The following is a 12,872-nucleotide window of genomic DNA, read 5'->3' as shown; positions in this document are numbered from 1 at the left end:
TATAAGGCCACATAAAAAAATTGACTCACCCCTTGTGCCAGTGTCCCCCCGCTTTACCCACAGGTAAGCGGGCTCCACCAACGGAGCCCACATTTTCGGATCCAATCAGAGTACCGGTGTTCGGTAACAGAATAATCGGGTCGGATCGGACGCTTTACATCCCGGATCGGGTTACCGGTTCTTCTCTGTTCTATGAAACCAAACAAAAAATTAACTCACTCTCATGAAACGTACCCTGAAACTCCTCCAGGGAAGCAGGCTCTACTTTTAAACCCCACCTGTTCTTTGCCAATTAGATTACGGGTAAAACGGGTAGGAGTAAAATCGGGTTGGCTCCGATGCTACATTTCCCGGATCGGGCATGATGGGTTGCCGACCCGACCCATTCATATCTGGTCTTACTCCTCGATAGGTGCCATCGCGAAGCATCGTAAAGCCTTCGCTGTAGCTCCTACGGCGTCGATTGCGTCCTATCAAGATCCTCTTTGCCGATCGATTCGACCTCTCTCGCGAAGTTCCCCGACCAGCGATCGATTTCTGATGCTTAATCGGTATGATTTCTGTTGTTTGGAGTCGGATCAATTCTTTTTTATTCTTGGTGATGCCCTTATCTTCTTTTGATTTCCTGTTTCGTGGCGTAATTTCTTGTTGTGAGGCAGTGATCCAGTCATAGATGATCGAGTTACTTCAGCCATCTACTCAAGTTCTAAATTACTGCCTTGATGATGCACTTCAGTCATAGATGATTGAGACTGAGTCAGTGATTCCACTTCTTGAGCTAATGGTCTTATAAGAAGGTCAATCTAACTGTGATTTGAGGGGAATCTGGGAAAGATCACAAATTTTAATTACAAAGTGCCCCATTTTGCAAAATCTTTTCTACTCTTTATTGGCAGATCTACATGACCTATTCATTGGCCTTCCGTCTTTTAGAGAAACTATGGTTTATGTACAGGAAGTGCTTGCTGATATCAATGACGGAGAGCCAGTGTAAACAATGCTGCATGCTGTCCTATGGAAAGAACCGAGAAAAGGAACTCGACAAATTCGGAGCTTTTGTGCAAGCTCTAAGGAGCCGAACTAAAAAGTTCGGATCTGTGGTGGCTGTAGTTGAAGCAAATTTTGGCTGGTCTCAGGAGGCATTGGAACGCATCTGTGCCTCTCGAGATTGTAGAGTTAATCAATCCATGTTTCGTAGAGTTATATTATGACGATGATGCAAATGATGAAGAGGTGTTGGTGAACATGAAAGAAAAAGTCTTTTAGCAGATATGTCTACCATAGCTGTTGGTCCAGGAGTTACAGCAGTTCTTGGTGCATCATCACCATCAAATGTTGTTTGTGCATCTACATTTATCAAGCTTGCAACATATAAGATTCCTGCTACTTTAAAGTTTGGCTTAGCTCAGCTGCAAAAGGCAGCTACTATCGGACTTGGTAAGCTCCTTGGCTCAACAAATTTACTCACACATGGGCTCGCAGACACTGGAGCCAAGGCGTCCACCTCAAAGTTCACAGCATCAGCTAAGAAAACTTTCGCCATTACCCACTCTCTGACAGCATTAACTGAGAGATCAAGCTTGTTGGCCATGAGGGCATCATTTGTTGATATTATGAGAAAGAAGAGTGTCCAATCAACAAAGTTTTCACCATTGTCTTGCGGCATGGTTGCTTGCACTGTGTTGCTGGCTTATGGAAATGAGGTTGAGTGTGCTGCTGAGTCATTGCTATGGCTGCATCTGTGGGTTGTGGGCTTCAGAGCTTGCACCTAGATACATGAAGCTTTACAGTCTCTGATGTACAATTTTTTTGAAGAAAATGAGGGCACAATGAAGAAGGTTAAAGATATCCATTTATGATTAGTTTATGTTTAATCAATGGCCACAAAAGAAGACTATGTTTTAGATCTTCAGGAAACAGCAGTTTTGATATCACTCTATGCCACAGCTTTGGTAGAGGTTTTGCCCCTTCCAGCAACAATGTGGATGACGCTTCTGAGACCATGGTTTTGTGACTGTCTCGAGTGTTTCTTCCTCCATGCAGGTCACACCTACCCAAATCAGATGTTCTCTTCAAACTAGTTATGTGCATCAACACTGACATGTATGAAAGTTTTTAAAAGGTGTTTATATAAATTACAATAACCAATAGAGACTAACTACAATGACATGTATGCTTGGTTTCAAGTTTTGGTTGGTTATATATGCTAATCTCATATTAAGAGGGTCTATCAGAGTTGGTTTTCTTCCAGGCACAACTAGAAAATTTTAGTCTTGATGCTCAAGTAAAAGATTGTTTTCTTCTCTTATTATAACTGCACCAGTTTGTCCCACAACACTGAAAAGGAGATCCAGACAGCATGGGATTTCAAGATGGCTTTCTCGCAAGATATTTAAGGTCAATCATTCATTACAGAAGATATGCAAGGTTAGGAAGGAGTGAAGTAAGATCCTGCTATTGTCTTATTGTGGCAGTATCCTCACCCAGGAAGCAGGCATTTATGACCTCAGAGCCAATACACAAGAATCTTGTGCCATTGTCTTCTTCCACTGACATTGAACCTTGACAATCTGCATGGAAAGTGGAACTGTGGAACCACATTTTTCTTTCCTTGGCAGGCACCAAATGGCGGCAACAAGTCAGTTAATCCCCCCTGTCTTGCTTAAACATGAAAGAGATGAAAAAATGCTCATGTCACAGAATGCAGCCATGACGACAAGTCAAAATGAATCTAGAAGTAGAGGCTGATGATGGAATTATAGAATACAGTCACCCTTATTCCAGCATTACAGATTCTTCTAGTGCCAGCATCTCAGGTTGGCATATTGTCAAAATATCAAAAGAACACATTTTTGTTACTGCACTAACAGTAAAGGCTAGTTACAAAGATGACAGGCTTCAACGACTTGTTTGAGCAAATAGGAAAGGGATGCCGATTGCCAATTGGGAAATTATAGCTAAAGTATAGGGATGACAAGGAAGAGCAGGTGATGTTAGTGACCGATGCTGATCTGCAGGAGCGCATGAAGGTATTGGATTATACCAGATCAAACAGAGTGAAGCTTCAAGCATAGGATATGTCATATCATGTCGGCAGCTCAGCAAGTAGTAATTGCCTAAATCCATGAAAAGCAGAGAGACATAATGTTGAAACCTCACCTGCTAATCTTTGAGTTATTAAAGAATTGTTGTGATGGCAATCGAAGCATTATTTCTTGAAGTTAGACACCAATGTTGTCATCCTTACATGCAGCAGATATAGATATCAATTTTATGTTCATTGGAAGTCCTGTTAACAAACTTCCTGTGACCTCCATTTTCGAATATTGTCACCTCTATGTAAGTACCTTGCATGTTTTTACAGAGGGAACTGTTTTGTCAGTCTTCTCCCTACATTCATTTACCTACAAACACACTTTTCTCCTGGTTTTTGGTTGAGTTGAGTTTCATGGTGTTGTGTACTTCTGCAAATTTAGAACACAATATCTATATTCATGTTCTGCAAGCTCATTTACGGTCTTTTCCCTGTGAAAGATGGTACTATATGTCATTTGTTTTTCCAAACTGTAATTTCAGAAATCCTATGTTCTCTTATTTCTGCTTAATCTTGTGTTCATACTGGGGGATGATAAGTTTATACCTCTGATTAATCAGGTAGCTATCAATTAATTTAGATTATTTACTACTGTTACATTATAATGTGAAGTTATTGTCTCTGATCAACTTGTATGCACCTATTTGCAGTTGGCCAAACTGTTTTTGGACCAAGCAGGTGTTGGAGTCTTCATCTAGAGCTGCACGTTAGCAGACATCATTCTGAACAAATCTAAAATTCCAGGTTATATTATCTTAGATGTTCATGACGGTTTGATGGTTCACTTCAGCTAAAATTCAAGGGTCTTTATGACCATATGCTGCATGACTTGAATATGAATGCTCTGCTTGTTGATAGACTGTCCGTTGAGTTTCTATCAATTGTACCATGATGGCTTTAAACTCATCAGTTGTTCTGGAAATCAAGATCTACTAGGATGAACCAGAAGCCAAGTTATGCTACAACGCCTGATAGATTCTGGGTACATCAGTTCATCCATGATCATACCTAAAACATGATTGGCTCACGATTTTGAACCAATATATGCAAAGGATGATGCTGTTTTCAAAGGTTCAAGAAAGTTGCCATGTCATTGATACTTTTCAAAATGCTGCTGATGACAGAAGTATGGATCCTAGTTCGGTGTCTTCATGTATTCAGGGCATAAAACTCTTGTACACACAAGTTTTCCAGTTTCGGTTTAGATCAAGTAACATTGAGAAATCATTCAGCATTTCTTGAAATGATATTCCCATATTTCATCCTCGTGCTTGCGATACTACTGTAAGCTGTTGACTTATGTTGCATGATGAACATGGTGGTTCATCATGCAACATAAGTCAACCCCCCTGCTGGTGAACCATCCATATTTATTTTATCTGGTGTGTCAATTATGATTGCCAAATCTACATGACTGCTGCATTCCTTTTTATACTGAATGTGCTTAGATTTGTTTCATTTTTCTGGTAATTTGTTTCAGCACTTGGGAAAGAGATACTGATATTGGCTAAAACATAATCTTCCACCAACTCTGAGCTGGTTGGCTAGATCAAGCTCCATAAATTTTCTGAAAGAACAATTGGACTCAAACTTGTGTGTACATACATATATAAATCAACAAATCATGAGCTTAAACAAACAATAAATAAGAATCACAGTGACATAGCGAGCATTGCCAATCTTCAAATAAACTAGCTGAGCACCCAATCAACAGCCAAAGCGAGCATTGCTTAGACCTGTAAAGGCCATTGCCAATTGCTCACATCCCCCTCCTGCTGCACCTTGGCGCTCCTCCTCACGCCGCTCCCATCCACATAGGTGTGGTACCTCAACACGAATGCCAAAGCCATCACCACCCACTCCATGCAGAAGATGACCAGGCAGAGCGCCCCCGCCATCTTCAGTATCACCGCCCCGTCCTCCTCCCGGACGTAGGACCGGAGGCCATCCGCCAGGAAGTCCGACGTCCTGGTGAAGACGAGCACGGCGACAGAGCCCTGGAGGATGGCGGTCAGGACGGTGGCGACCATGTGGGCGCCGTACCAGCGGCTGGAGGAGCCGGAGGCGGCGGCGCACCCGGCGATAGCAGAGGCGATGGTGAGGGCGTGGAGGAGGATGAGGAGGAGGCCGCAGGCCGAGGGGATGAGGCGGAGGGAAAGGGTGAGGAAGATACAGCTGGAGGCGGCCCCTAGGAGGACGTAGTTGCAGAGCAGGAAGGCCTTGTGGGCGCGGCAATGCGCCGGCGAGGCCGCCTCGGGTGGCGACGAGGCGATGGATATCATCCCCATGGCTTCTGTAGTGAGCGAGCGAGCGAGCGAGCGAGAGAGAGAGAGAGAGAGAGAGAGAGAGAGAGAGAGAGAGAGAGAGAGAGAGAGAGATGACTACGAGAGAAGCAGAGCAAATGGGTTTATATTGTAAAGCCAGAGAGAGAGAGAGAGGGGGTGGCGGGGAGCGCTGGGAATTCGACCGTTGGAAGAGGATGACACCTGGTGAAGTAGCACAACGGCTGTTATACTCAAAAGGCGGGTTCGAGAATTCGACCGTTGGTCACTTTATACTCTTTCTTCGATATATATATATACATGTATGTATATATATGTATATGTACATATATATATATGTATATGTACATATACATATATATATATACATATACATATATATATACATGTATATATATATGCATATGTACATATATATATATGTATATATACATATATATATATATGTACATATATATATATATATATATATGTATATGTACATATACATATATATATATATGTATATATATGTATATATACATATATGTATATGTATATATATATGTATATGTACATATATGTATATGTACATATACATATATATATATACATATATATATATACAAATACATATACATATATATATATATATATACAAATACATATACATATATATATACATATACATATATATACAAATACATATATATACAAATACATATATATATATATATATATATATATATATATATATATATATATATATATATATATATATATATATATATGAGATCTCAGTTTACTCTTCTAAATCAGATATAATGTTATGATCTTTTCTATATGAATGATTAATATATGTTTGACAAAATGAGTGGGGAGGAACTATGGGTTAGTGTGCCAATTAACCATCACATCTACTCGAGTTTATTTGTTCTCTTGCCTTTGCAATAAAAAGAGACATGATAGTTGACATTAAGTCAACTTGAGAAAATTCATTAGTCTGGAAGAATGCTGTGATACCAAATAGACAATCAAGAAAATGTAAAAATAAAATAAAACGAAAAATAGTAATTACAAGATTTAGGTGATTCATCATCCTTTGTGAGAATAATAAAATTCAAGAAAGTACCCATAATCCCTCACATAGATATTAAAATATTTTTTTTCTCTTCAACTTTTATAGATAGAAGATGATGAGATTTTTGTTGTTCTATACATGTATAACTAGAAAAAATCTAATTTTTCATGGAGTCAAAATAATAAAATATAAAAAATTATGAGTAAACTTTTAAAAAAATCTCATGTTTTTATTTTTTTCTTTCATAAAGTATTATTTTTTACTTTCTTCTTATAGAATATCCTTTATTTTTTATGAGATAGTATTACCCCTTAGCCTCCGTCCTATCATGATTGTCTCCATCTCGCGTCTATCATTGTTACCATGGTCTCGTCTGCTACCTTCATCTTTACCCTTATATCTTACTATTATCATTGTCCTTGTGTCATTGTTTGTTATTATCGATGTGTTGCTAAAATCCCATCACGAGACTCTTGCCCTCATCCTCTTATTTTTATCATAATTAATGTCATTGTGGTCATTTTCCTCCGGTTTCCATCTCAAATGTCTTATATTGTACCTTTTTTAAGAAGGACATCCTCAACCACCTCCTTCACCTTCTAAATTTTGAGCCCTCATATTAAATGAGTACACTCCTACTCACTTTTGTTCTTCGTTGTTATTCGATCAAGAGAGCATAGTAGCTTGAGAAGGAGCGCTAGTGGCAGCTTATGCGATAGGTCATTTGAGAGAGGAGAGAAATGAAGTCTTATGGTAACCATCTTTTTTCTTTTAATCGAAGTTGATCATCATGATACATGAGGAGGGCCCAACAACTGATATAACGAAATGTAATAAGGCATTAGTGACGGAGGCAACACCATGACTCTCTTTTTACCCTCAACCTCATCCACGACCTCAAATAGGGCCTTGTAATAGGGTGAAAACGGTAATCTTATCTACTAGAAAATATGGGTTGCTTTTGAAAATAAAACAAAAATAAAATATTAACTTTTAACTTAGAATTTACTGAATCTTAAACCTAAACTCATATAAAAAAACCTGGGTTATGATCATGGATTTAGAATCATGAATGATGCCATGTCATTCACCCACTTACACACACACCTTAAAAAAAAAAAAAAAAAAGGTACACAACCTTTTCATGGACAATTTTGTTTAAAAAAAAAAAAAATCTTACCCACTTACATGAATGTTCCATATGTGGGTCCTTGAACTCCAATCACAAGCACTAAACATGTGTAGGTGTTGCCCTTTTTTTCATATTCAATTGATGAACAGAACATTGACCTTTTAAAGTTAAATTTATAATATTAGTTCCAATTTAAGATATTTGTTCATGATGTTATTATGCACCAATTGACTCACAAGTGAACCAAATTGCCACCTCATAATCTTAATGGATTCAATCAAATAGCTTGATCAAATCCAGTGCCAATAGAAGACCTACTAAAATATCTTCTTCTTATATTCTCTATCAAATAACAAAGTTAGATAAATTGATAAAATATTAATTATAATTTTAAATTTTAATATAATGGACTTAACCCTCTAAACAATTTTGTTTAATTTTAATACAATGAAATTAATCATTGGTGTTTAGTTAGGTGTCTAAATTCTAAACATTGGAGGAATATTTGTGTGATTTAAAAGCTTTAAAAGGATGTTTATGCAATTTCTTTTAAGTCGACTACCCAAAAATTTACCCTCCATACATCTCGGGTGGGTCCCTTCACCTATGAAAGCAGAAAACAACCACGCCGCGGTCCGGAAACCGCCCGCCCTGTATCGCCCCCTAATTTGCCCCCTCTCCCGAAAAGAAACCCTAAGGATCGACCCCGCCTCGCCGGAGATCCGCGGCAGGGCCACAGTCTCCGATCCCCAACGCCCAGGTGATGGAAGGACACGGCTCCCGGTCGAAGAAACCTAGAAGGCAGCCCTTCTCTCTCAACGCCCAGGTCGGATCTCTCTCCCCTACAATTGATCTCCTCTGTCTGCTCCTGTTTCTTGCCCTCTACTTCGATCCTTCTGTTTCCTTTGTACCCTTCAAGAGTTTCTCCGTTACTTTCTTCAGATTTCCGGTTTTGCCTTTTGTTTTGCGTGGCTATTGTAACTTGAGATACAGAATTAATCTATAGCTTGAAAGGTGCAATTTTGTCCCCCCAAAAAAGCGTTCTTTTATAGTGTTTCTTGGCTTTCTTTTTATGCCAATTTAGGATGTGATGGGAGACGTGGGTTTGGAAGGGCTCGACGGAATGGAGGATGATGAGTTGGATGATGGTAATGCCGGGGCTGAAGTCGATGACAGAGTGCCTGAGGTGGGCATGGTGTTTAAGAATCATCAAGAGGTTTCCAGATTCTACAAGAGGTATGCACGCCGGGTGGGGTTTGGCATTGCGATAAGAAGATCTGCCTTCACTGAAGACGGCCACTGCCTGTACCTAGAGCTGATGTGCTGCAAGGGAGGTCGGAATCGACCTGAGGCCAAGTACCGGAAAAGGAACTCAGCAAAGACGAATTGTCCAGCTAGAATCAAGGTGAAGCTGTGGGGAGATGGGATGCTGCACTTGGTCGTGGCTAATATTGATCATAACCATCCGGTCAGCCCCTCGATGGCACGGTTCTTGAGCTGTTATAGGCAGCTATCAGGTGCTGCCAAGAAGCGCGCTGAGCGTAACAAGGATGGAGAGACAGTACAGCCAAGATTGCCTCCAAGGATGCCCATCGAGCGATTAAGCGCGCTTGAAGAACTACTTTTTAGTGAGAGTGAACATAGGAGTTTTGTGGAGAGGGGTCGATTGAAGCTCGGAGAAGGGGATGCCGAGGCACTTCGTCTCTTCTTTACTAGAATGCAGGCGAAGAATACAAATTTCTTCAATGTCATTGATTTGGATGAGGAAGGCTGTGTGAGGAATGTATTCTGGGCAGATGCACGGTCAAGAGCTGCTTATCAGTACTATAATGATGTCGTTGTGCTTGATACAACCTATGTGATAAATAAATATGATTTGCCTTTGGCCACCTTTGTTGGGGTGAACCATCATGGTCAGTTGGTGCTCTTGGGTTGCTGTTTGCTCTCGGATGAGACCATGGAGACCTATGTATGGTTGTTCAAGGCATGGATAGCATGTATGTATGGGGAGTTTCCTAAGGCCCTGATCACCGATCAATCTAAGAGCATTCAGAGTGCGGTTGCTCAAGTGCTCTCTGAAGTTCGTCATCGCATATGCTTGTCGCAGATAATGAAAAAAGTTCCTGAGAAATTAGGTGGATTAGCGGAGTATAGAGCTATTAATAAGGCAATGCAAAAGGCTGTTTATGATTCTTTAACAGCTGAGGAGTTTGAGGACGACTGGAGAAGGATGGTTGAGATGTATGGACTTCATGGTAATGAATGGTTCAGGTCATTATATGAATGCCGACATTCTTGGGTCCCTGTTTATCTAAAAGACACATTTTGGGCAGGTATGTCGACCACCCAACGTAATGAAACTATGGTTGCATTTTTTGATGGGCATGTGGAAGCAAAGACTTCCCTGAAGCAATTTCTTAGTAAATATGAGATGGCATTGCTGGATAAATACGAAAAGGAAGCTCAAGCAGATTTTGAGACATTTCATAAGAGACGACCGTCTGTCTCAAAATTTCACATGGAAGAGCAACTGTCCAGAGTATACACACTTAATATGTTTAAAAAATTCCAGGATGAGATTGAGGCCATAATGTACTGTCATGCATCACTGGTCAATGTAGATGGGCCGGTATCTACTTTTGATGTCAAGGAATGTATCTTTCTTGATGATGGCAAGAGGACAATGAATAAGAATCACGGAGTTTTATACAACACAGAAGAGAAGGAGATTCAATGCATATGTGGTTCTTTTCAGTTTAGAGGGATTCTATGCAGGCACGCTTTGTCTGTATTAAAGTGGCAACAAGTGCATGAAATTCCATCTCAATATGTTCTGGATCGGTGGAAAAAGGACTTCAAGCGATTGCATGTTCTGGCTCGATCTTCAGATGATGTGATCGCTAATAATAGAGTTGACCGTTATGATTATTTATCAATGCGATGCCTTCAGCTGGTTGAAGTTGGAGTACTTTCAGATAAATACCAACTTGCTCTAAAGTTGATAAAAGAGGTGGAGAAGTTTCTTCTTAGTGACAAAACACATGATGATACACAACCTAGGATTAAGCTTCGTGTTCCCAAAGCAAACAGATTGAACCGGAATCACAATCAAAATGCTGGAAAGAGTGTGGCTTCTGAAAATGGAAATGCAGTGCAACTTCTTGGTGGGCAGCCACAAATGAATGAGGCCCATGTGGAGGTTACGTTTATATGAATGCAGTGGTTGATTAATTAGATGCATTTATGTCAGTTTCATTACTTGATTTATATTGCTAACTTTTTCTTTAACCTTGTTGTATGAACAGCCTCCTCATGGAATCACAAAGGCTGCTGATGGTAGCTATGAGTTCCAAGGTCTTCCGACTCCGTATCTTGCCACCCAAATCAGGCTTCAACCAAACACGAGACCAACGGTTCTCATAATTTTAGTGTCTTGCATCTTATCTTTGTTTTCTTAGACTATATAGAATTGTTCATTTTCATTGGCAATGATGTTTATGGCAGGAAGGAGGAAACACAGCTGTCTTGCCTCCTCGTGGTCATTTTGGTATACCACTGAATGGGAACCAAACAACAATGAGACCAGGCATAGTATACATGTTCCCGGTTTGTTTCTCCTTTCACCCCTTCTTCTTGCCTCCCTGAGCTTTATCTTTCTTGTAATGTTAATTTAATGCTATGTAAAGTTCATCTATACATTAACAAGTGCCCTGAAAGAGGATGTAGGCATGGCTTCTTTGTTTCTCTTATTGAAAGATTATTTGAAGTGCCTTATCCAGCTCTAATTCGGGAGGTATATGCATTACAGGGTGGGTTTGACCCTCAGACTTTTGGAAACGGGCCTATGATGCCATGGATCTATCAGCCAATGCTCCAGGTTAATTTAGTTGCTTTGTAGTTGCTTGCATGGAATATTTCTTACTGTATTTCTTTCTAATGAGATAATCTGAGAACATGTAGGCTACTCAGAACCCAAAGGATTCGCCTGCTCCGACAGTTGTCCCACCAAAGAGACGAAAGATGTATCGTGGCCACAAGTCTTTGCAAGCAACTCAAGAACCAAAAGAAACTTCTGGTGCAACTGGTTAATGAAAGTGCATGAAGTTGTAGAATATAGCCCTAGGTGTGTCCACGCATCCTACCAGAACATGTTTGGTTATGAATTTCAAATTTTTGCTATGTCTTGCATCTTATTCTTTCATTTCGTCCTTGCTTTTCATGTTATGATATTATGTGATATCCAAGCATCACATGCAAGCCTTACTTTTGCAGTTTTAGCACATTTGTATGTTAGGTCTGTAAAAAAGCAGTTGAGATCCAAATGTGCATTTGGAGGAAGATTGAAGTCTTGAGGGAAAATCAAGATTTCAGCATCAAGGCACAATTTATATGGGATCACTCATGGTACAACCTGCAACTTGGAGGAGCTCCCAAGTCTCACTACTTTGGGATATGTCGGCTCTTCAGAAGTCTCGTTTATGGGATATTTCTATATCTATCGAAGAATGAGCTTGCTGGAAATATATAATTCATGTTGGAAGCTTGTATCAGTTGCCTGTTTCCCTAAAGTCTATGTTAATTACCTGAATGTAATTCTACCTTTACCCTGGGTAGGAGGCAAATTATCTGCATAGCCATGCAGCTGTAAAATTGTGGGAGTTTGTTGATTGTGCCAAGGAAGCCTTTGATGTCATGGACATTAGCATTTCCGAATAGGTGTGGTTTAATTACTTATAATGATTGTTTGTGACTAGCTTTCCAAGAATTTTAATCTGCTTGTCTTATGAATAGCTCGGTGTATACTTTTTTCCTTCCTATTCTTTCTCTGCTGAATTCTTGCAAGTGTGATGAATTTGTTTGATAATTAATATTTACGGTTGTTGGATTGATGCACATCAGGAATCGATGAGTGAGTACATGTGGTGTTGTAACTAGTTATGCTGCGGGCATGTCATACAAATTGATTGGATTCTCACTGGCATTTCACTACTATTTTTACAGTTTGTTGCTTATTCTCACTGATACAATACATATGTGTTGGTATTGGATTTTATGACTTGATATTTGTTACTTTTTCTTAATCCGATTGGTAATTGTTATGCATCATATCAATCCTGAATGATTCATGCAGAAGTGTTCGGTTCATCGATTTTTATTGATAAATTAAATATTTATTCATCATTTCGATTCATCGATTTTTATTGATAAATTAAAAATATATTTTTTATTCTTTAAAGTGTTAATTTTAACAATCCAAAACGGTTCTGCAGAAGTGTTCAGTTTCGATTTCGATTCGATTAATCG

General features: G+C 39.5%; 2 protein-coding genes and 1 long non-coding RNA gene across 5 annotated transcripts; 2 read left to right on the top strand and 1 right to left on the bottom strand.

Annotated features, from left to right (window-relative positions):
• The first annotated feature begins 437 nt into the window (after nt 1-437).
• On the top strand, nt 438-4,358 carry LOC135606210 (uncharacterized). The gene is made up of 3 exons (XR_010484720.1): nt 438-551; nt 660-3,339; nt 3,745-4,358. It is a non-coding gene; the product is annotated as an uncharacterized LOC135606210 (long non-coding RNA).
• Nucleotides 4,359-4,603: 245 nt separating this feature from the next.
• On the bottom strand, nt 4,604-5,445 carry LOC135605073 (uncharacterized). The gene has a single exon (XM_065094759.1). It carries the CDS (start codon nt 5,380-5,382, stop codon nt 4,825-4,827), a length of 558 nt encoding a protein of 185 aa, XP_064950831.1. The 5' UTR covers nt 5,383-5,445; the 3' UTR covers nt 4,604-4,824.
• A 2,762-nt stretch (nt 5,446-8,207) lies between these two features.
• On the top strand, nt 8,208-12,378 carry LOC135606209 (protein FAR1-RELATED SEQUENCE 6-like). 3 transcript variants are annotated; one of them, XM_065097110.1, is made up of 7 exons: nt 8,208-8,394; nt 8,653-10,767; nt 10,874-10,981; nt 11,073-11,174; nt 11,377-11,445; nt 11,529-11,691; nt 11,863-12,378. In XM_065097110.1, the coding sequence occupies exons 1-6, from the start codon at nt 8,332-8,334 to the stop codon at nt 11,655-11,657; spliced, it is 2,586 nt and encodes an 861-aa protein (XP_064953182.1). In that variant the 5' UTR covers nt 8,208-8,331; the 3' UTR covers nt 11,658-11,691; nt 11,863-12,378. The 3 variants fall into 3 exon arrangements, with proteins under 3 accessions (XP_064953182.1, XP_064953181.1, XP_064953180.1); XM_065097109.1 differs by having other exon boundaries at nt 11,847-12,378; XM_065097108.1 differs by having other exon boundaries at nt 11,841-12,378.
• Nucleotides 12,379-12,872: the final 494 nt, after the last annotated feature.

This window comes from Musa acuminata, chromosome BXJ2-2 (assembly GCF_036884655.1).
Source record: "Musa acuminata AAA Group cultivar baxijiao chromosome BXJ2-2, Cavendish_Baxijiao_AAA, whole genome shotgun sequence".
NCBI lineage: Eukaryota > Viridiplantae > Streptophyta > Magnoliopsida > Zingiberales > Musaceae > Musa > Musa acuminata.
Note: the sequence above shows the minus strand (reverse complement) of the source record. Positions and strands in the feature narration are given on the sequence as shown.